Source organism: Lithobates pipiens, unplaced genomic scaffold (genome assembly GCF_037356315.1).
Source record: "Lithobates pipiens isolate NorthernLeopardFrog02 unplaced genomic scaffold, aLitPip1_a1.2 Scaffold_1, whole genome shotgun sequence".
In the NCBI taxonomy this organism is placed as follows: Eukaryota; Metazoa; Chordata; class Amphibia; order Anura; family Ranidae; genus Lithobates; species Lithobates pipiens.
The window spans coordinates 235288548-235312460 of record NW_027507685.1 but is presented as its reverse complement, the minus strand read 5'-3'; the positions used below and the strand labels follow the sequence as shown (position 1 = coordinate 235312460).

Below are 23913 nucleotides of genomic sequence, written 5' to 3'. Positions count from 1 at the left end.
TACATTGTGTGCCTCCGCAGCCGCACAAAGCCCTCGATTTAACCCACGGACCAATCAGCGCCTCCCTTTTCCAGCTGTTCCCTTGACGGACGGCTCCGCCGACCAACCGCAGCCGCCGCGCGGGCCCAGCGGACGCGGTCGCCTGAAACAAAAGAGGCGGGGTCTCCGACGCTCGGCGGCCAATCGGCTGTGGCGGCGCTGGTGACCGCATCCTTAAAGGCGAAAGGCTTTCTGTCGGCGTAGCGGTGCTCGCTTGGCGGTGGGCGGAGGTGGCTGGGCGCCCTTAAGGGAGGGGGGCGGAGCCTGAGGAGGCCTGAGACACAGAGGGTGTTAAAGAGGCAGCCAGAGACAATCCTGGGGTGAGATAAACTGCTGTGTGTGCTGAGATTAGAGTGTAGCGTGAGGGGTGAGACCGATCACCGACCTGAGAGCATTGTGTGTGTGTGTGACCTGTGTGTGCGATCCCTGCACCGCCTCTATGGGCTCTACATTGTGTGTTGTACAGGAGAGGGCTGCCTGATGTGCTATGCAGATCACTCTGTGTCTATATACTGTATATATTATTCTGTATACATTCCACTCTGCAGATCAGCCTGCTGTACGATTCTTCCCAGCAATCAGATGATTACAGATCAGGGTGTGTGATTTATATCCATCGCATTACATTGTGCACACCGGCGCGCCGCTATATCCAGCACAGTGGATGGTTATACATTCTATATGAATAAATATCACCTGCACCACCTGCTGGTACTAAACCCAACACCCAACATGTCATCTATTGCAGATTACCAATCATCAGATGTGGGCTGTGTTACCACTAGGCAAACTAGGCGGCCGCCTAGGGCGCACTGCTGCCCAGGGGCTCCCGGCCGCTGGTTACCCTCTGTGTCTGCAGGCCGCAGCACATAACTCAGTCTCAGGCAGCTGCTCCATCATAATTAGAGGTGCAGCGCTAGAGGAAGCGGAGTCGATGCTTCCTGTATAGTGGTGCCTTCTGTAACGCGGGCAGGGCAAAGGTGGTGAGGCCAATGGGGGCGGAAAAATTAGGTTTCGCCTAAGGCAGTGATGGTGAACCTTGGGCCCCCCCCCCCCAGATGTTTTGGAACCACATTTCTCATGATGCTCATGCACTCTGCAGTGTAGTTGAGCATCATGGGAAATGTAGTTCCAAAACATCTGGGGGTGCCAAGGTTCACTATCACTGCACTAGGGTGTTAAAAATCTTTGCACCAGCCCTGGGCGGCTGCATTCATTTTATTTTTTTTCAGGCCCCCCCCCCCCCCCGTTTACACCTGGTGATCTGGCATGTAACACACCTCCTGTATTAGAGTGCCCCTACTCTGGAGGAAAGGGCACAGGAGGCACATCAGCATTGTTAGTGAAGGGGTAGGGGAGTGTTAGATGGACTAGGATAGTGATGGAGAATTTTGCCACCCCCCCCCCCAGGTGTTCTGGAACTACATTTCCCATGATGCTCATGCACTCTGCAATGTAGATGAGCATCATGGAAAATGTAATTGCAAAACATCTGGGAGGCCCCAAGGTTCACCATCACTGGACTAGAAGATGCAACCACTTCCAGCCCAGGCCTATTCCGGTACTCCCATCCTACATGCAAAAAAAATCATCCTTTTTTTTTGCTAGAAAATGACTTAAAGCGGTACTAAACCCGCTGAATTATTATTATTTTTTTCTGACCTGCAAGGGAAAAGGCATAATGAGCTAGTATGCACCGCATACTAGCTCATTATGAAATACCTTAGAACGAGCCCCCGACATCTCACCCAATACACGCCGAGGGAGCTGACATGTTCCCTCGGCGTGTCTTCCGGGTATCGCGGCTCTGGCGCTGTGAGTGGCCGGAGCCGCGATATCGTCACTCCTGCGCATGCGCACGGGAGATTTCTTTCCGGCAAAGTCCGACGTCTGCCAGGCTTTCAGCCGAAAATCCCCTGTGCGCATGCGCTTCTGCAGTCAGCACCACATTGCAAGGGGAATATCTCCTAAACCATACATGTTTGGGAGATTTTTATTTTTTTTTACCTACAGGTAAGCCTTATTATAGGCTTACCTGCAGGTAAAAGTAAAAAAAAAAAACAATATACAACCGCTTTAACCCCCAAACATTATTATATATATATATATATATATATATATATATATATATATATATATATATATATATACATATAAAATTTTATATGTTTGGGGTTAAGTCATTTTTTTTTAACAAAAAAAAAAAAAAAAAAAAAGATGAAGAACCTTGGCACATCTGAGGTGCCAAGGTTCACCATTGCTGGACTATGGTCTATGCTGAAAAAATAAATACATTTTGTGTGTGTGTGCATATATATATATATTATAATATTTTAGCAGAGATCCTAGAGAATAACATGGAGATCGTTGCAACATTTTATGTCGCACTGTATTTGCACAGCAGTCTTTTAAACACTTTTTGAATAAAAAATAAAATAACAAAACAGTAAAGTTAGCACAATTTTTTTGTATAATGTGAAAGATGATGTTATGCCGAGTAAATAGATACCCAACATGTCACGCTTTAATATTACGCCCGCTCCTTGAATGGCGACAAACTAGGGTACTTAAAAATCTCCATAGGTGGGTTACAGAGGACTAGTACTAGAATTATTGATCTCACTCAAACGATCACATCGATACCTCACATGTGTGATTTGAACGCCATTTACATATGCATTCACTTCTGCCTGCGAGCACGGAGGGATGGGGCCCTTTTAAAAAGTGTTTATTTATTTTTTACACTTTACCTTTTTAATTTTTTTATTTCGCTGGCTGAAAAAAAAAATATCTGCAGCTGCACCGATCATCCAGATATCTCCACTCACAGTCCAGGATGTCATTTGATGTCCTTGGGGTGAGAAGTGGTTAAATACACGAAGACATTGAAGCCAAACTCCAGCTAATATTTTCACAGCAAATCGTTTTTTTTTTTGTTGTTGTTTTTTTTTTTTTTTTTTACCTTTTGGGATAAATGTTTTACAGGAATAAATAAAAGCTGATCATTGTAAGCCCCCCCGCCAGTGGTAAATTGTTTATCTAAGGCCCCATTCACACCTCAGTGTTTTGTTGCTTGAAGCTAAATCCATTAGGAGAAAAATCCATTATTCTCTATGGAGTTGGTTCTCATCTCCACTCCAAAACTGAAACCAAATGTCTGAAACTCAAAAAAAGTTCTGGAGCCTTTTTTGGTGGCTAGATTTAGGCAGATTTGGGCATTTTTCTGCTTTTTACATTGCTAACCTTTTTTGACCTGTACAAAATCGCGGCAAAAAATTGCGCCACTTTCTGCCTGAAAAACGATACGCTCAGGTGTGAACGCAGCCTTAGGGATGCACCGGAATATCCGTTGCCGAAAATTATCGGACGAAAATGGTTATCTGTGTTTTGCCGAAAAAAGGGTGACGATAATGGCCCCAGAAAAACACGTGCGATTTTGCAATTTTCACAGGTCATGTGATTCAAAAAATGAATTACGTTTTTGGTGCAGGTTTTTTATTTAATTTTTTTTACTGACCAAATATGCAACAAAAATGCAGCAATCAGGGTTTTTAACCCTAAAATGGACCAGTGTGAAGACATACATAAATTTTAAAGTGTTACTAAACCCACAACTGTAAAATATATCTGTATATGCAGTGAAGCATGCTTGTTATACTCCCTGTGGAACCTAGGGGGCTAATCCTCCATACTGTGTAAAAAATAAATAAAAAAAAATTAAAAAAAGCTGCTTGATCCTCCCCTTCGTCTAGAGTCCCTAATCCATCTCCTGCTAGAACAGAGGCTAGGGAACAAACTGCACATGCTCAGTGAGAGTTTTTTTTTTCGGCGAGTACATGTACAACAGCACAGGGCCAATCAGCACCGTCCAGACAGAGGGTCAGGGGTCCTGCAGCCTCAGAGGACAGTCAGAGGTGAATGAAAACTCCTCCTACAAGCTGTAACCAGACACTGATAGAAGACTGCTATATATAGCTAATGAGAAAAGGTATTTAGCAGTTTATATTTACTAAAACTATTGCATTTCTATGTTTTGTGTAGTGTGGGAGACCAGATATAGTGAATGCAGGGTCCTGGGTTTAGTAACACTTTAAAGCAGGGGTATAGGCAACCTGGGCCCTCCAGATGTGGTGAAACTACAAATCCCATCATGCCTCTGCCTCTAGGAGTCCTGTCTGTTATTGTCAGGGTCTTGCAATGTCTCATGGGACTTGTAGTTTTACCACAGCTGGAGGGCCAAGGTCGCCTACCCCTGCTTTAAAGGGATGTGTTTTTCTTGTGCTTCCTTGTAACTCAAAAAAAGTGCTTCAAAAACTACTCAGTGTGAAAGCCGGCCGAAAAGGTGCCGAAAATGGGCATATATATATATATAATAATAATATATTTATTTTTTAAACAGAATGAGCTTTATTTAATCACCACTAAGTTTTTAAATTTTTTGCTAAATGGATCAAAAATTTAGAAAAAAGTTTTGCTTGGTGTCTGTTTTATGTTATAACATTTTGTAAATAAGTAATTTTTCTCCTTCGCTGATGGGCAGTACTGGTGGGCACAGATTGGCAGCACTGATGGTCACTGTTGGGGGCTGCACTGATCATTGGGGACACTGATGAGCAGTGCCCTGATTGTCACGTGCTGTCAGTGTGAGGGGGAGGATTGCCGGCAAATCTTGTTTACATTGTGATCAGCTGTGATTGGACACAGCTGATCACATGGTAAAGAGCCACTGTGAGCCCTTGTACACACAGTCGGACCGCATTGTCGGATAATCCGACAGTGTGTGGGCTCCATGGGACTGTTTCCGTCTGAATATCCGACGGACAAAGTTTTAGAGCTGGGCTATAACATTTTCCGACAACATGATCTGATCGGACTTTGTCTGATCGTGTGTAGAGAATTGCGATTGGACAAAGTGCCACATTCCTAGACCAAAGCTATTGTCTACTAGCCTGAATGTAGTCCCGTCGTAAGGAAATAACGCCATCACGTTATGTACGATCGGATTTTCCGTCAACTTTGTCCGACCGTGTGTATGCAGCACAAGTTTCGGACAAAATCCGACGGATTTTGTTGTCTGAATGTCCGACCGTGTGTACAAGGGCTTATTGTCTCTTTACCCTGACTCGTGATCAGCTGCATCAGAAGGAAACAGCGTTTACAGACCACTGTGGATGTGCACCGCTCATTTAACATTTAACATTTCGATTTTGGAGTAAATAGACTTTCCAAAACGAAAATCGCGTTTACTGTTGAAAACATGTTCGTTCAATAAAAATACTTTCCATCCCACTCCTTTGAATTTTCTCATCACTGCAGTCAAAAATGAAACATCTAATGGTTTGAAAATCAAAAGAACATCCATACAATGAGGAGAGAGAGAAACAGCCACTGGAGCCACTGTACTTGTGCACATCGCTGGATTGGATTGGGCTCACGGGGATGGGGTGGGGGGGTTAGGAAAAAGGGGGGATGGGTCGGGGGGGGGGGTACTGTAGCACAAAAGATTTTTCACCTTAATGCATTAAAGAGGGATTTCACTGGAAAAAAAATTATTAAAAGTCAGCAGCTGCTGACTTTTAATAAATGGACACTCACCTGTCCCAGGATCCAGCGATGTCGGGAGCTGAGGCCGATCGATCGCTCGGCTCTCGGCGGCTACCGCCGCCATCTTCAGTGAGGGAATCAGGAAGTGAAGCGTTGTGGCTTCAGTTCCCGGTTCCCTACTGCGCATGTGCGAGTTGCGCAGTGCAATAGGAATGGCCTGTGCTGTCTCTGGTGACCCGTGTGTGTCCCAGCAGACAACTCGCCGGGACAGGAAGAGGCATAGACTCCCGTGGGAGTCTAAGCCCAGAAATGGGTGCAAATACCTGTCTTGGACAGGTATCTGCACCCCCCCTCCCCCCTGAAAGGTGCCAACTGTGACACCGGAGGGGGGGGGGGGGTTCCGATGAGCGGAAGTTCCACTTTAGGGTGGAACCCCGCTTTAAGGTGAAAAAACGTTTAAGGCTTTACAACCACTTTATGGACTGTATAAGCTTGTATAAGGGCAGTAGTGTGAACAGCAAGCTTATGTGAAACTTTCAGCAAACTTTTGCCAAGCATTGAGTAGGTTTCTGATATGAGGAGACCTGGAAAGCCAGGATAAAACTCTCAGCTGCAAGTCTTTTTGGGGGTGTCTCTATCAGCTTTGCACAACTAGAAAGTGACATTTCTGCCCATTCTTCTTTGCAATAGCTCAAGCTCTGTCAGATTGGATGGAGAGCGTCTGTGAACAGCAATTTTGAATGGTCCATTCTAACACATGAATATGCTTTGATCTAAACCATTCCATTGTAGTTCTGGCTGGATGTTTTGGGTCCTGCTGGAAGGTGAACCTCCGCACCAGTCTTAAGTCTTTTGCAGACTCTAACAGATTTTCTTCTAAGATTGCCTGGTATTTGGCTCCATCCATCTTCCCTTCAACTCTGACCAGCTTTCCTGTCCCTGCTGAAGAAAAGCATCCCCACCACATGATGCTGCCACCACCATGTTTCACTGTGGGGATGGTGTGTTCAGGGTGATGTGCAGTGTTAGTTTTCCACTACACATAGCTTTTGCTTTTAGGCCAGAAAGTTCTATTGTGGTCTCATCTGACCAGAGCACCTTCTTCCACATGTTTGCTGTGTCCCCCACATGGATCCTCGCAACCTGCAAACAGGACTTCTTATGGCTTTCTTTCTACAATGGTTTTCTTCTTGCCACTCTTCCATAAAGACCAGATTTGTGGAGAGCACAACTACTAGTTGTCCTGTGGACAGATTCTCCCACCTGAGCTGTGGATCTCTGCAGCTCCTCCAGAGTTACCATGGACCTCTTGGTTCTTCTCTGATTATCGTTATCCTTGCCCGGCCTGTCAGTTTAGGTGGACGGCCATGTCTTGGTAGGTTTGCGGTTGTGCCATACTCTTTCCATTTTCGGATGATGGATTGAACAGAGCTCCGTGAGATGTTCAAAGCTTGGGATATTTTTTATAACCTAACCCTGCTTTAAACTTCTCCACAACTTTATCTCTGACCTGTCTGGTGTGTTCTTTGGCCTTCATGATGCTGTTTGTTTACTAAGGTTCTCTAACAAACCTCTGAGGGCTTCACAGAACAGCTGTATTTATACTGAGATTAAATTACACACAGGTGGACTCTATTTACTAATTAGGTGACTTCTGAAGGCAATTGGTTCCACTAGATTTTAGTTAGGGCGATCAGAGTAAAGGAGGCTGAATACAAATGCACGCCACCACTTTTAATATATTTATTTGTAAAAAAATCTGGAAAACCATAAAATCACAGTAAAAGACGTTTACATTTTTGGTTGTAACATGACAAAATGGGGAAAATTTCAAGGGGTATGAATACTTTTTCATGGCACTGTATAGGGGCGTTGTCTACTGCTCACCAACCTGCACATTATAAATGAGTAAATAAAATAAAATGGATGCCTTTCCATATACTCAGAGCTGCACATGCCGGCTTCATTAATAATGCAATGTTAGGTGCAGTGACCCATAATAACAACCTATAAATATAAAACCTGCTCAGTGGATGGAATAGCTGGTGGAAGCAATTACTTAGGGCTGGTCCACACCAGTGGTTGCATTGCAACACAGCTGCTCGTGTGCGGTGTAGTGGGGCCGAGATCAGCACAGTGATGATTAGAGATGGGCTCTGGCGTGTTCGTGATTCCACCTGCCCGATCCCGCCAGGAAGCCGACACTGCATACCGCTAATCACAGGCAGTGAGACATTTCCAAGTCCACAGATCCAGAAACGTCTCACTGCCTGTGATTAGCGGCGTGCAGTGTCGGCTTCCTGGCGGGATCGGCAGGTGGAATCACGAACACACCCGAGCCCATCTCACCTGCCCAATCCCGCCAGGAAGCAGACACTGCACACCACTAATCACAGGCAGTGAGACATTTCCAGGTCCACAGATCCAGAAATGTCTCACTGCCTGTGATTAGCGGTGTGCAGTGTCGGCTTCCTGGCGGGATCGGCAGGTGGAATCATGAACACGCCCGAGCCCATCTCACCTGCCCAATCCCGCCAGGAAGCCAACACTGCGCACCGATAATCACAGGTAGCGAGACATTTCCAAGTCCACAGCTGCACAGATCCAGAAATGTCTCACTGCCTGTGATTAGTGGTGTGCAGTGTCTGCTTCCTGGCGGGATTGGGCAGGTGAGATGGGCTCGGGTGTGTTCGTGATTCCACCTGCCGATCCCACCAGGAAGCCGACACTGCACGCCGCTAATCACAGGCAGTGAGACGTTTCTGGATCTGTGGACTTGGAAATGTCTCACTGCCTGTGATTAGCGGTATGCAGTGTCGGCTTCCTGGCGGGATCGGGCAGGTGGAATCACGAACACGCCAGAGCCCATCTCTAATCATCACTGTGCTGATCTCGGCCCCACTACACCGCACACGAGCAGCTGTGTTGCAATGCAACCACTGGTGTGGACCAGCCCTAAGTAATTGCTTCCACCAGCTATTCCATCCACTGAGCAGGTTTTATATTTATAGGTTGTTATTATGGGTCACTGCGGGATCGGGTAGGTGGAATCACGAACACGCCCGAGCCCATTGCTGGTGATGATGTGTTGAGGTTGGTGCATTGCACTGTTTCTCTTTTTTTTTTTTCTTTTTTTTTTTTTTAGCAAACTTTATTGAGATGTCAAACAGATATCTCATAGATTTCAATTGCCAGCCATGTGGGGTGAGGCAGTCGATTGCCCTCACGCTGCGCTGAGAAAAAGTTGCTAGCTGTCATAACCCTGGTACCCTCTTGTTCTGAGGGCTATTGTCTACAAAATAAAAGTGGTCTCAGCGGTGTATTCGCAGCATGTTACCTAAAAGTAGCTCCCGAACTTTTTTGGGGGCGATAAGCTTTACGCGATGTGGATTGCTGCGATTTAATCGCGGCAGACCAGCACCACAATTTTAGGTGTCATTCAGATGAATGGCATCTCAAATTTGATTTCCCGCGATTTATCATTCACACATCAGTGCTTTGAAATCGTGGGCAAGAATCATGGCAAATCTGCCCACAATTCAAAACGCTGAAGTGTGGTTGCAGTCGGAAAGTCCTAATAAAATTTTAAATGTTGGTAAATAGATCATACGGAAAACATCCAACGCATTTAGGGGTCAAACTACACTCCCTTCCTTAGAGCTAAGACCCCTTTCACACCAGGGCGTTTTGCAGTTAGAAATAGCGCCTGCAATCCGCCCTAAAAAAGCTGCACCATTGTCTGTAGTGTGATTCCCCCGAGGGCTTTCACACTACAGCGGTGCGCTGGCAGGACGTCAGGGAAAAGTCCTGCCAGCAGCTTCTTTGGAGCGGGGAAGGAGCGGTGTGTTTACCGCTCCTCCACCGCTGCTCCCCATTGAAATCAATGGGGCAGTGCTGTAATACCGCCGGCAAAACGCCGCTATTGTGGCGTATTGCCGGCGTTTTTAACCCTTTCTTGGCCGCTAGTGGGGGTAAAAGCACCCCACTAACGGCCGAAATGCGCCGCAAATCCAGCGGTAAGACGCCGCTAAAAATATTGGCGTTTTACTGCACACACTATGGGCGGTGTGGTGTGAAAGGGGTCTTAAAGAGGAAGTAAAGCCTCTTAAAAAAACAAAATACACCCTGCAAGGCAAAGGCTATGCATACTAGCTCATTATGAATAACTTACCTGAGATTGAAGCCCCCGCATCGGCCCTTGTTCGCCTCCTCCGACGCCGCCATCTATGCCGGAGTGACTTCCGGGTGTTGTGGCTCCGGTGCTCTGACTGGCTGGAGCCCTGATGACGTCACTCCCGCGCATGCGCACTGGTGCCGCCGCTAATGGCTCGATCGCCGTTAGAAACGCCACGCTGATGAAAGTTGAATGGACTAGGAGGACGCATTGACCACAACGATGGATTAGGGGCGGAGCGAACCCCTCCTTGTGGACTGACACTAATAACCCGACCAAAACAGTCCAAGAAGAGTCCATTCGGGTTTTATCAGGCGTTCAGCCCTGAGGAAGTAGGTGTAGTTTGTCCAAACTATGAAGATCTTGCGAGCTACCTGTTGTGAAAGTAAAATAATAAAATTATTAAAATAAAAATATAATTTTGTGTGTAGAAATGATAGACAGCTGCTAGCACTAATCACGTCTCCTAAAGCTGTGTGAAAACAATATAAATTGAACATTACTATGCTGCACTATCTCTTGATATTAATTCCAACAATGACTTTAAAGTGCCAACATTGCAATAATGAAACTAAAAAATGAAACGTGATAAACTAACAAAGAAATCATATATTGCAAAAAAATGTATATAGAGTTCTTTGGTTGCTGTGATGATAAAATCCGTGTCTATACTTTTTTTGCAATATACTATTTCTTTTTTAGTTTATCACGTTTCATTTTTTGGTTTCATTATTGCAATGTTGGCACTTTAAAGTCATTGTTGGAATTAATATCAGGAGGCGTAGTTTGACCCCCTAAAATGCGTTGGATATTTTTTATATGGCCTACAGTATTTTTATGAACCATTAAAGCGAATCCATCCAAAAGTGGAAGCTCCACTTATCTGCCTCCCCCCTCCGATACCACATTTGGCACCTTTTTGGGGGGGGGGGGTTGGTACCCGTTTCCTGTTTTTGACAGGTACCCATCCCCACCTCCACGAGGTTCCCACCTCCCCCCCCGCTCCTGGGCCATTTAGAAAGCTTGGTGCATGCGCAGCAGGGAACCTGCTGTGAAGCCACATTGCCCCCCCCCCTTAAGACCCCTTTCACACTGAGGCAGTTCTCAGGAATTTTAGCACTAAAAATAGCACCTGAGTGCCATTTAAAAAAAAAGCCTGAGTGCTTTCACACTGCGGCGGTGCGCTTACAGGATGGGGAAAAAAAAGTCCTGCAAGCCGCATCTTTGGAGCGGTGTATACAGCGCTCCTGCCCATTGAAATGAAACAAATACATAATGAATTAATAAGAAGAAATAATAAAAAAAGTTTTTGTTATTAATTTGTTACATTCCATTCGTTTAGATGCGGCATTCGTTATTTCAGATAATTCGTAAATTCGGATAAATGTTGTATTTGTTACTTTTACTAACAGCTAAATTTGAAAGTAAATTCCAATACATATAATTTAATATAGTATTAATTAACTATTATTAATTATTTAGAATTTTCGTTATTTAGAATTTTTCTGATTTTTTTTTTTTTATTTTATTTTTTTAATTTCCGTAAAAAAATAAATAATTAAATGTTTTTTTTGTTCATGCGAATTTCTCTGCATTAACAAATTTGTTGAATTTAATCGAAAAACAAATTTGGAACGAAACAAATTGCACATGTCTAACTGGAATTGCGCTGGTTACCGTATTGCAATAGTGTGAACCCGGGCAGGGGCGAACTGACAACTCATGGGGCCCCCCGGCAATAAGAGATTGTGGGGCCCCCAGGCAATCGGACATTATGGGGCCACAGATTTTTAGACCAAAATTATGTCAGTAAGGGACATTTCAGTTTTTTTTTTTTTTTTTTTACATACTTTCCCTGGTTTTACTGAGGCTGGCAACCCTGATGGGGGCCCTCGGGCAGTGCCCAAGTGGCCCAGTGGTCAGTCCGCCCCTGAACCCGGACTTAGGCCGCGTACACACGGGCGGATTGTCTGCCCAACTTAGTCCGCTGAAACGTGTTTCAGCGGACAATCCGCTCGTGTGTGGGCTTCAGCTGACTTTTTCAGCGGACAGTCTGACGGACTAAGTCTTTCGGAATTTCCGTAATTTTGTCCGTCCAAACTTGGTTTCAGCGGACAGTCCGCTCGTGTGTAGGCAAGTTGGACGGACTAAGTATGGCGCATGCTCAGAAAGGATTTACACGCCGAAGGTTGCATTGCTGTGTATTGGACGTCGTATTTCTAGTCCCGTCGTATGTGCTGTACACGTCATCGCGCACGCTTTCAGCGGACTGTCTGTTCATCGTGTGTGGTCAAGTCCGTTCATTTAAAAGTTGGACGGACTGTCTGTCGGATTGTCTGACGAACTTAGTTGGGCAGACAATCCGCCCGTGTGTACGCGGCCTTATACTTTTCTTCCATGTTTTGGTATGGCACTCTTTTTTTTTTTTTTCTGTATTCCTATGGTTTGCAATTTAAACAAATGCAGGCAGCGCTTATATATTGTTACCTATGTAGATGGAGCGTGAATTTGCTGTGCTCAGGCAGGGATCGATATAAACGGGCCTGTGTACTCTGCAAAGTGCTGAGAGATTTGTTTGTGGTGTGTAAATAATGGCATCAAATTACACATCCAGGTTTATTCAGAGACGTAACCCCTAACGGCAACCAGATTCTAGTTGACTTTGGCCATATCATCCAGGAGGTTGTGATTGGTTTCTATGAATCTGTGCTACATTTCATTGCTCTTTGCATTTTCCTACTGAGGGCCCATATAGATGACCTTGGTTTTTCTGTACTTGACTTGCATTTGAATCATGCTTCAAAGTAGAACTGTAGGTAAAAAAATAAATAAAAAAACATGTTTTTTCCATTTTTGGATACAGTAAGGGAGGGTAATGACTCCCCTCGGTATTTATTTCTGCCATATGTGTCCCATTGGGGAGATTTGCCTTTTTCTGTCCCCTAGCCAAAACAGGAAGTGAAAGGAGATTCCTGCAAATTACCACTTGCCGACCGTCCCATAGCAGATTTACTGTTGCAGGGTGGCCGTGCTGCACAGAATGACGTATATACAATATCTCACAAAAGTGAGTACACCCCTCACATTTATGTAAATATTTTATTCTATCTTTTCATGTGACAACACTGAAGAAATTACACTTTGCTACAATGTAAAGTAGTGAGTGTACAGCTTGTATAACAGTGTAAATTTGCTGTCCCCTCAAAATACCTCAACACACAGTCATTAATGTCTAAACCGCTGGCAACAAAAATAAGTACACCCCTGAGTGAAAATGTCCAAATTGGGCCCAAGGTGTCAATATTTTGTGTGGCCACCATTATTTTCCAGCACTGCCTTAACCTTCTTGGGCATGGAGGTCACCAGAGCTTCACAGGTTGCCATCAAATGAATGAATGAAATATTTGTATAGCGCACAATGCGAACTGAATCGCCTCTAGGCGCTGTGGCGAGCTTTGATCATCTGCTAAGAGGAAGGTCTTGAGTTTTTTCCTAAAAGCCAGGTGATTTTCTTCCAGGCTGATGTTGATTGGTAGAGCATTCCATAATCAAAGTATCAAAGTCCTCTTCCACTCCTCCATGACAACATCATGGAGCTGGTGGATGTTAGAGACCTTGCGCTCCTCCACCTTCCATTTGAGGATGTCCCACGGATACTCAGTAGGGTTTAGGTCTGGAAACATGGTTGACCAGCCCATCACCTTTACCCTCAGCTTCTTTAGCAAGGCAGTGGTCATCTTGGAGGTGTGTTTGGGGCCATTATCATGTTGGAATACTGCCCTGCGGCCCAGTCTCTGAAGGGAGGGGATGATGCTCTGATTCAGTATGTCACAATACATGTTGGCATTCATGGTTCCCTCAATGAACTGTAGCTACCCAGTGCCGGCAGCGGTCATGCAGCCCCAGACCATGACACTCCCACCACCATGCTTAATTTTATGCAAGACACACTTGTCTTTGTACTCCTCACCTGGTTGCCGTCACACACGCTTTACACCATCTGAACCAAATAAGTTTATCTTGGTCTAATCAGACCACAGGACAGGTTCCAGTAATCCATGTCCTTAGTCTGCTTGTCTTCAGCAAACTGTTTGTGGGCTTTTTTTAGTGCCTCATCTTTAGAAGAGGCTTCTTTCTAGGATGACAGCCATGCAGACCAATTTGATGCAGTGTGCTGCGTATGGTCTGAGCACTGACAGGCTGACCCTCCACCCCTTCAACCTCTGCAGCAATGCTGGCAGCACTCATACGTCTATTTCCCAAAGACAATCTCTGGATATGATGCTGAACACATGCACTCAACTTCTTTGGTGGACCATGGTGAGGCCTGTTCTGAGTGGAACCTGTCCTGTTAAATCACTGTATGGTCTTGGCCACCGTGCTGCAGCTCAGTTTCAGGGTCTTGGCAATCTTCTTATAGCCTAGGCCATCTTTATATAGAGCAACAATTCTTTTTTTCAGATCCTCAGAGATCTTTGCCATGAAGTAGCATATTGAACTTCCAGTGATCATTATGAGAGAGTGAGAGCGATAACACCAAATTGAATACACCTGCTCCCCATTCACACCTGAGACCTTGTAACGATAATGAGTCACATAACACCGGGCGGGGAAAATGGCTAATTGGGCCCAATTTGGATGTTTTTCACTTAGGGGTGTACTCACTTTTGTTGCCAGCAGTTTAATGGTTGTGTGAGTTATTTTGAGGGGACAGCAAATGTACACTGTTATACAAGCTGTACACTCACTACTTTACACTGTACCAAAGTGTAATTTCTTCAGTGTTGTCACATGAAAAAGAAGAAAATATTTACAAAAATGTCAGGGGTGTACTCACTTTTGTGAGATCCTGTATATATGTGATTCTGCACTTTCGGGTAAGGGGGCAGAGCTCAGTTCTGACTGGGGAAGGGATGGATTTTGTGTCCTTGCAAAGCAGGGAATAAAATCTATTGCTTCCCTGCGTAAAAAGCACCGCTCACAGTACACAAACACTGGCTATGCACACATTTAACCCTTTGATCGCCCTAAATGTTTAACCCCTTCCCAGCCAGTGTCACTAGTACAGTGGCTGTGGGTACCAGTGACGCTAATACAGTGATCAGTAATAAAAATATGCACCAAATGTCAAAAGTGTTAGTGTCCGATTGTCCACCGCAATATTGTAGTATTGCTATAAGTCCCTGATTGCTGCCATTACTAATATAAAAATAAATAAAAAACAATTCCAGTATACAGTATATACCATAGTTTGTAGACACTATATAACTTTTGCATAAACCAATTAATATACACTTATTGTTTTTTTTGATTTAAAAAAAAAAATAAAAAATGTAGCAGAATACATATTGGCCTAAATTTATGAAGAAATTAGATTTTTTATTTTTTTTATCTAAATTGTTTATAGTGCAAAAAATAAAAAACAGAGGTGACCAAATACCACCAAACCCTCTATTTTTGGGGAAAAAAATTATACAAATTTTATTTGGGTACAGCGTCGCACAACCATGCGTCAGTTAACCACTTCAGCTCCGGAAAATTTGGCTGAATTTTGCTGAATGATAAGGTAATTTTTTGCGATTCGGCACTGCGTCACTTTAACAATTGTGCGGTCGTGTGTCGTGTGACGCTGTACCCAAACAAAATCAACGTCCTTTTTTTCTCACAAATGGAGCTTTCTTTTGGTGGTATTTGATCATCTCTGCATTTTATTATATTTGCGCTATATAACAAAAAAAGGGAGCAACAATTTTGAAAACAGAATAGTCTGTACTTTTTGCTATAATATCCCCCTTTTTTTTATTATTTTTTTTTTTTTAAAGCACTTTTTTTCAGTTTAGTCTGATTTATGTATTCTTGGATTGGTTTGCGCAAAAGTTATAGCGTCTACAAAAAAGCTTTATAACATTTTTATCCTTTTTTTTTTTTTTTTTTTTTTTTTTTTTTTTTGGGGGGGGGGGGGGGGTTTTGGCGGCAATCCGAGATTTTTTATTTTTTTTTTATCGTGACTGCGACACATTGGACAATTTTGACAAATTTTTCGGACCACTGGTATTTATACAGCAATCAGTGCTATAAAAATGCATTCATTACTGTAAAAATGTCACTGACAGTGAAGGGGGTTAACGCTAGGGGGCGATCAAGGGGTTACCTGTGTTCCCTGCTATGTGTTGTAACTGAAGGGGGGGGGGGGAATGGGACTTGCTAGGGGAAGATGTAGATCGGAGTTCATACTTTGTATGAACACACAATCTCTCTTCTCTCCTCAGAGAACCGGGATCTCTCTGTATACACACAGAGATATCAGTTCTCGCTGTGTCACAAGCGATCGCGGGAGCCCGACGGTCGCTCGCATCGGCTCTGGGGGCGAGTAGCGGACACGCGCCCCTAGTGGCCGCAGAAACAAGTGACGTAATGTGACGTCGATCTGCGCAGTCGAGCCATGATGCCGCAGTACAACTGCGGCGGCTGGTCGGCAAGCGGTTAAAGTAACAGTGCCATATCTCAAAAAATGGCCTGGTCGGGAAGAGGGGTAAATCTTCCGGAGGTCTAGTGGTTAAAGGAATCCCTTGCTCAGGGTTTGTCAACCAGGGTGGCTATGGCTTCCTTGAGCAAGTTCTTCCTCTCAGATAGTTAAAAAGATCAATGGTCTTAGTAGGGACCTACCTGTAAGCGGGAGATTCCTTCCAATGACCATGTAAGGAGCATTCATCACACTAATGTATTGTGAGTTGTAGATATAGTAATTTTTAGCAGGAGTTCCCTGAGACCAGAAAGATATTTCAAGGGTTTTTCTATGTTGAAAAGGTTGAGAAAGGCTGGCTTAGATGAACCAATCTGTTGACGGCTACTGTAACTTTTAACAGTGGTTAGCCTGAGAGGTAGGCCGCTTGTCTTGGACTTTATATGTATACATGTTGGTATCTGTGCCAGTAAACTTTTCTTTCTTTTCCAGGTCCTCCCCCCTCCCCCCACTCTTCCTACGCTATCATGGAAACAACTGGCCCCCTCATCCATGTGGACTTCCCTGATGTGGCCAGCTCCCTCCTGGAAAGCCTCAACCAGCAGCGCATGGAAGGCAAGCTCTGTGATGTCTCTGTCCATGCGCAAGGCCGCGTCTTCCGCGCCCATCGCGCAGTACTGGCTGCCTCTTCCCCGTACTTTCATGACCAGGTGCTGCTTAAGGGAATGAGCTGTGTTGTTCTGCCTAATGTAGTAGACCCGGGGGCCTTTGAAGCCGTGTTGTGTGCTGCCTACACAGGTCGCCTGACCATGCTGGCTGATGAGATAGTCAATTATCTGACGGTGGGCAGCGTCCTCCAGATGTGGCATGTTGTGGATAAGTGCTCTGAGCTTTTGAAGGAGGCTCGAGCCAACAACGGCTCCGGTAGCGTAGAAGGATCTGGAAGCAGTAGTAATGTCCCAACACCACAGAGACCTCATTCTGGAAGAGCCAGCGAGAACCAGTCTCCCAGTAGCAGCAACTACTTTAGCCCGCGGGAGGCGCCTCCTGAACCTTGTGCAGAGAGGAGTAGAAGAAGAAGCGATGTAGCAAGTGAAACTGCAGAGGAAGCCGGAGTCGAGGAAGACCAAGGAGGAGAAGAGGCTTCTGTTGCAAGCTGCTCCAGTTACCGAAGGCCCAGCATTGTGCCACAAAGGCATTGGGTGTATGTGAAGAAGGAACGTCCCCACCAAGGCCTGGTATTAACATGTGAAGGTGAGGAGGAAGAAGATGAAGAAGAACTTGAGGAGGACGAAGAGGAAGAACACTTGAGTATAAGTGACGTCCGCACTCTCAATGCTCCAGAAGAGCAGGTGAACTTCTGTGAGCCTTCAGATGGCATGCCTTATGAGGAAGGAACTGCTGGAAGTTCAGGCTACCCACAGGGTCCTCCACTTCTGCCTCTGGACATGCAAGGAAACCAGTTGCTGGTCTTACCTTCTGGGCACGGAGCAGCTGGGCAAGGGGGCACAGGGACAACCCAAGGGGAAGGCGGAAAGATATTCCTGTGCCACTGCGGGAAAGCCTTCTCGCACAAGAGCATGCGTGACCGCCACGTGAATATGCACCTCAACCTGCGCCCCTTCGACTGCCCTGTCTGCGGAAAGAAGTTCAAGATGAAACACCACCTTACGGAACACATGAAAACGCATACAGGCGTAAAACCGTATGAGTGTGAAGTGTGTGCCAAGAAGTTCATGTGGAGAGACAGTTTCATGAGGCATCGCGGGCACTGCGAAAGGAGGCACAGGGCAGTGGCAGGAGGGGGAGGAACTCCGCAAGGAATTACCGAAGCCCCATCTGTGTAACACAGGCAAGGGGGCAGAGTGTGGAGGAAGAAGGGTGAAAAGAGGTACGGACTAGTTTGGAGTAGCTGAACATGAGGGCCAAAATAGGAGGTACAGTCTGAAGAACAGGATAGGGGTGCAGAAAGTGTGAGACACAGAAGACTGCTTCTACTGTTCTTGAAAGGCTAAAATGGTAAATGCAGTTGTATAGTACTTGAAAACTGAATTGGAAAAAAACAAAATGTCGCCTTCACTTAATTTCAGTATACTGTTCCCTTCGCTAACTTGCAGCTGCCCTCCTGCAATGGTCCTAAATCAGTATTCTTGGTAGACTCCATTTTTCATATGTTAAAGGTGAAGATTATGTCTAACCTCCAGAGCTCACATACTACCAACTCCATGGCGTTAATTTTTTTATTCTAGCTAAAGGCCAGGTTTTTACAGCTCTAATTTTCTGGGAAACCCTGAATTTTAAACCCATAAAATTATGGCTGCGCGTTACCTGGTTATAGGCACCCAACCTATGTGGCTTTCACAGAGTAGGTTTGCACAGTGAAAATTATGGAATATATTTCTATAACATATAAATCTGTTCAATGTTTTGAAATATGGATGCAGTACTACACTGCATCTAAACGCCACACACCAAAAAATTATATTTAATTACATTTTTAATATTCAAAGTACCCCCCCCCCCCCCTCACCATACATCCACATCTCCATGCTTTTATTTTGCTGAGAAATCACTTTGAAAAACACCCCCCTAGTATTTCTGCCCATGGCCATCTTGAGTAGGGGCAGATGATTCATGTAGCATTTACTTCCTGGAATCCATCTGCCCTTAGTGTTTGGCCATACAAGTCAGGAGGGTGTGCTTAGCTGACAAAAACCCTCCTCCCTTCCTAAAGACTCCTGGGATGTATGACATAATTTGCCTAGGCAAAAAAAAAAAAAAACAGGAAGTAACTGAATAAGTGTAAAAAATATATATAAAACAAGTGAATACGATATACATTCCTATCTATTTACTAATGCTAGCAGCATAAGGATTATAAATAATTCATGTTGATTGAGAGAGTGACGTTCCACTTTAAAGTCCAGCTCCAGCCAAAATGTATACTTTGGCTTTGGACACAATAACGGACAGAGGGTGTAATGGTTCCAGATGAGCAAAACTAGAAACCGTAGTCAGGAGATGGGGGGGGGGGGGGTTAAGCATATATTCTCCTACCTTACAGTATGATTTGCTGTATTGAAAAGAGCAAAAAACTACCATGTCCTTTGCATAAATGTGACATGAGGAAGTGTGATCTTTAAGGGGGGGATTATTTGCAGACGATGGTTATCCAGAAATGGGTATAAGATGCTTATCCGTAGCATTGGGTAAAGCTGGCCATACATCAGTAGAACTTTCCTTTTTATGAACATTTGATTTTTCTAATGGTTACAGGGATCAAATCTACATTCATTTTTGTACATATTTTAATGAAACCTTTTAAAAGCTCAGCTCCAGGTTTTTTGTGACTTTAAATGGTTTGTTTGAACCAAGCTGGTCCAAAAGAAATATTTACTTGACTAAGTGCTGCACTGGCTCTAAGCACTGTATGCACTGCACATAGCTTTAGCTATATACTGTACATAGTGCTGGGTTCCTGCTGTGAGACAGAGACTTCCCATCTCACACCTGGAACACTACAGAGTCAGTCTGAGCAGCGTTCACTCATTCTTAGGCAACTTTGTATCCTGTGAATGAATGAGCTTCCTCTGTTTGGCTGAGTCAGAGAGCAAGATGTCATCAGCCCACCTCTCTGCCTCAGCCAATCAGAGGAAGCTTTGTATTCGTTAAGAGAATACAAAGCTGCCTATAAATGGCTGAGTGCCCCTCAGACCGACTCTGTATTGTTCTGTGTATGAGATAAGAAGTCACCCTGCACTGTGTACTATATGTAACTGAAGCTACATGCAAACTACATGCTTAGAGCCAGTGCAGCACCTCGTGAAGGAAATGGTTTGTTTAGACCAGTTTTAAAGTTACATAAAACCTGGAGATCTTCTTTAATACTATGGGATTACATTCAAACAGCAGGTTTGGACAACATTTTAAGGGCTTTCAAACTAATTGACTCAGTGATGGAATGCTCTGATGAACCATTTTTTCTTTACACATTCAAATTAAATAACTGGGTATGGCCAGCTTAAAGAATGGGAGAGGAGGTACTGTAGAGGACAGATTGCATCACTTGTTTGAAATTACTGGTTAGTTCTTTTCATATTATTTGTTTTATTACAGCTGAACTCCAGGCTGGGGAAAATGTAACCCTTGCTGTGGGTATCCTTCACACTTAGATACATTCTATCTAGGGCAGGGGTCCCCAAACATTGTACGCAAAAGGCTAGTTTACTGTCTTTTAGACCATAGGGAGCAAAAAATGCCCCAACATCAGTGGGCATAAACAATGCCCCGTTTTCGGTTTGAATGGAAGGAATAGTGTCCCATTGTTGGTGTAAATGGGAATAATGGTACTCCATCCATGGTGTCAGTTGGTGGAATAGTGCCCCAAGGGCCAGATAAAGGCAGGCCAATGGCCACATCCCGACCCCAGGCCACAGTTTGGAGACCACTGACCTAGGGGATGATGTATAAACGGCAATCCTTGCCTTATTTGTTCCTCCCCCAGCATCCACTATGCTCCTCTGCTGTCAGACATTCCCAAAGATGTAGGCAGGCCATTGCCATTCTATTGTGCATGGCAGGACCACTGGTGCAGCAGGGAGGAGAGCAAGGAAAAAGGTAAACATTTCACCTTTATTCCTATCCCTATAGACAAAGCAGGCATTTAACTCTTTGCAAAGGCAAGACCACTGTAAGGGTTTGCTTTTACTTCAACCTGGAGTTTAGCATTAAGGTTTTTGAGGACCTAATGGTTGGAGTATGAATTTAATGCTTTGAGTTGGTTGGAGATATTTTCAAGAATGAGGAGGATACCTGGTAGTAGTTAGTAAGCATTACAGAATGAGCTTGAGTTGAGGAAGCTATTGGATGAATAGTGGAACATCTTCACATTTACAGAACAAGCTAAGCTGATTGTGATTAACTATTTGTTGTACCATGATCTGGATAAGAACCTTCACAAACAATGAGGAACCTAATTAGGAGACCTTGCAGGAGGGCGCATACAAATCTGTAAAATTGGTTTTCTCTTTGTATCAGTTCCAGCAGCCAAAGGAATGAATCTATTTCACTGGTCTGATCTTAACAATCCAACTTTCATCTCGCTAAGAGCAATATACTGACGTTCTCCTACGGCTCTCGAAAAGTTCAAGTTGCTCAGGCCCTTCTAATCCACGGACACATACTGCCCCCACCATGATATGACCTAAATCTTCAAATTCTTGCTCAGCTGCAGAGATAACTGTATAACAGCGGCTGACGTTGAGTTCTTACTTCTGGTATGGTTTTTGCAGTGGGAGACGCTTCACCCAACAGACGTTCTGATGGCAGGGGGAGCGATGGACCTATCTACTCTTATGTAATAGAGGGTAAAGGATGCCCGTGCCAAGGAGCGGCACACAAAGACAACACTTGTACAGTATTTTAGCTTCTTAGATAAGAAGTGTAAACACTACAGTTCTCCTAAAGTCCCAGGTCCATTGTGTGAGCAGACTGCCCCATTTTTTTATGCACATTATTTAATTGGCTGAAGACATGGAGGAATAACTCTAAAAATGGCAGCTAGAAAAAAAAAGCTTCTAAAACTTGTCACACTGAGATTTATTTTACATGACGCTTTCTGTATGTGAGAAACAAGCTTGCAGCAGGTGTGTCCAGGAACCAGTACCGGGACAAGTTCATCTAGCGCCCAGGGCAAGGATGTGGCACTGCACCCCCTTCCTCACTGTTAATGCATGCTGTAGAATGGGTTTACTGCTGTGCCCTATGTCCATACTCTAGCCCCTTGCTCCGCTGTGCCAGGGCAGCTTTCCCTCCTGCCCACCCCTTGTTCCGGGTACAGCTATTCTGTATCACAAGCTGGGGTTCCCAAATCATCAGTTGCATGTTGCAATAGAGCAGACAGACAAGGTTCCATGTAGGATTCCAAGGGCTTAGCTTTCAAAATTCTTTGTCAGAGGAACTTTAGTCACTGCTGGCATGCAGTGATGGGCAGAAAGCTTTTTTTTTTTTTTTTTTTTTTTTTTTGTCTTTTGGCCCATTTTAACTACTAGTTGTGCTTAAACAAGCTGAGGCAACAGGAAAAGCCAAGGCCAGCAAAGCTAAATTGGGGTTTATTCTCAAATCTAAGAGCAGCATATTTTACAGAGAATGTGGGATATTTATTTTATTTATAAATTATACAGCCATTTTTTTTATAATTATTCCTCCTGTCTTCCTTCCAAAAAACTAGTCACCCACTTTTGTATGTGAAAAAAAACACATATATGTATAGGACATATATATGCGATTTTGTTAACTATTATTAGAAGTCCTGCGTCCATCTGATATTTTATCTTTGGGTGGACGCGGATGCATTAATACACAAGTGACTTTTTTATATCTCTTGGAGACTTAAGTGTAAGCTCTCCGGAATTGCCCAATACATCCATTGCATAGGGTCTTCTTCTTTGCTCCTTGATGCATCCTGTGTCCATACATTTTACATTGCAGAGGATGCAGTTGGAGGAGTGAGGCTTTGTAATGGGAGAGAAGGAAAGAAAAAGCTGAGAACTCACCATTGGAGCCTAAGATTCATTCCACCCAGAAGTAAAATATCCACCTTTGGGTGAACTGATCCTTTAAATGGAGGTCTGTTTGGGGATCTGACCTGGTTTTCCTCAGCAGGTTGTGTTATAGTTGGCTCTGCAGATTCAATGAGATATTTTTTTCCCCCCAATCTTGGCATGCATTTTATGAAGCTTAAAGAGGTCCAGCCACAAATGAATATTTAAATGGATAATAAACTGTTATTCCAGCATGTAAATATTGTGTATGATGGTCAGCCAAAGGCCATGTGTTGTATCAGCTACTTGCCATGACCCAGTTCTGTTTAGCGTCATATTTCTAACTCTTATCCAAGAGTTTGAGCGTTCCCTGTCCTTGCTGTCAAAGGTTATCCTCTTGCATTCTGATCAGAAGCTTTAAAGGGGTTGTAAAGGTTCGTTTTTTATTTTCTAAATAGGCTCCTATAAGCTAGTGCATTGTTGGTTCACTTACCTTTTCCTTCGATTTCCCTTATAAATGTTTTTTTTCTTTGTTTTCTTTGTCTGAATTTCTCACTTCCTGTTCTTCCTCAGTAAGCTGTTCAGTAAGCTGTTCTGGCTGACTAACCACCAGCTCGGATGATGGTGAGAAGTTTACTGAGGAGAAACAGGAAGTGAGATATTCAGACAAAGAAAAAAAAAACATTTAGAAGGGAAATCGAAGGAAAAGGTAAGTGAACCAACAATGCACTAGCTTAGAGGAACCTATGTAGAAAATAAAAAACGAACCTTTACAACCCCTTTAAGCTCCACGAAGATGGCCTGATTCTACAAGTGGGGAGATACATGTTCAAGAGCTAACAGTCTAGACTTGGAAGGTAGCACTGTACAGAGGACCAACTCCTATGTGGACTGGTTAACCTTCAGAATGTGGCTTATTTAAGATGGCGGATTCTTGATGTGACACAATGAATGGCACCATGTAGAAATGTAAAAGTAAATGTAGAATATTCAGAATGTTCCTTCAACATTTTATTGAAAAACATCATATCATAGTCTTCATGCCAACGTTTTGGGGTCCCTTTCTGAAGGCAGAGCATAGTGACTTCACTGTAGTGACTATCCTGCCCTGGGATAAGGGTCCCTGCAAGACCCCTGAAATTTTGTCATGA

General features: G+C 44.1%; 1 protein-coding gene across 1 annotated transcript; it reads left to right on the top strand.

Moving 5' to 3' along the window:
* Nucleotides 1-238: 238 nt before the first annotated feature.
* ZBTB22 (zinc finger and BTB domain containing 22) lies at nucleotides 239-23407 on the top strand. Its single transcript, XM_077484700.1, has 2 exons — nucleotides 239-359; nucleotides 16713-23407. The coding sequence occupies exon 2, from the start codon at nucleotides 16748-16750 to the stop codon at nucleotides 18065-18067; it is 1320 nt and encodes a 439-aa protein (XP_077340826.1). The 5' UTR covers nucleotides 239-359; nucleotides 16713-16747; the 3' UTR covers nucleotides 18068-23407.
* Nucleotides 23408-23913: the final 506 nt, after the last annotated feature.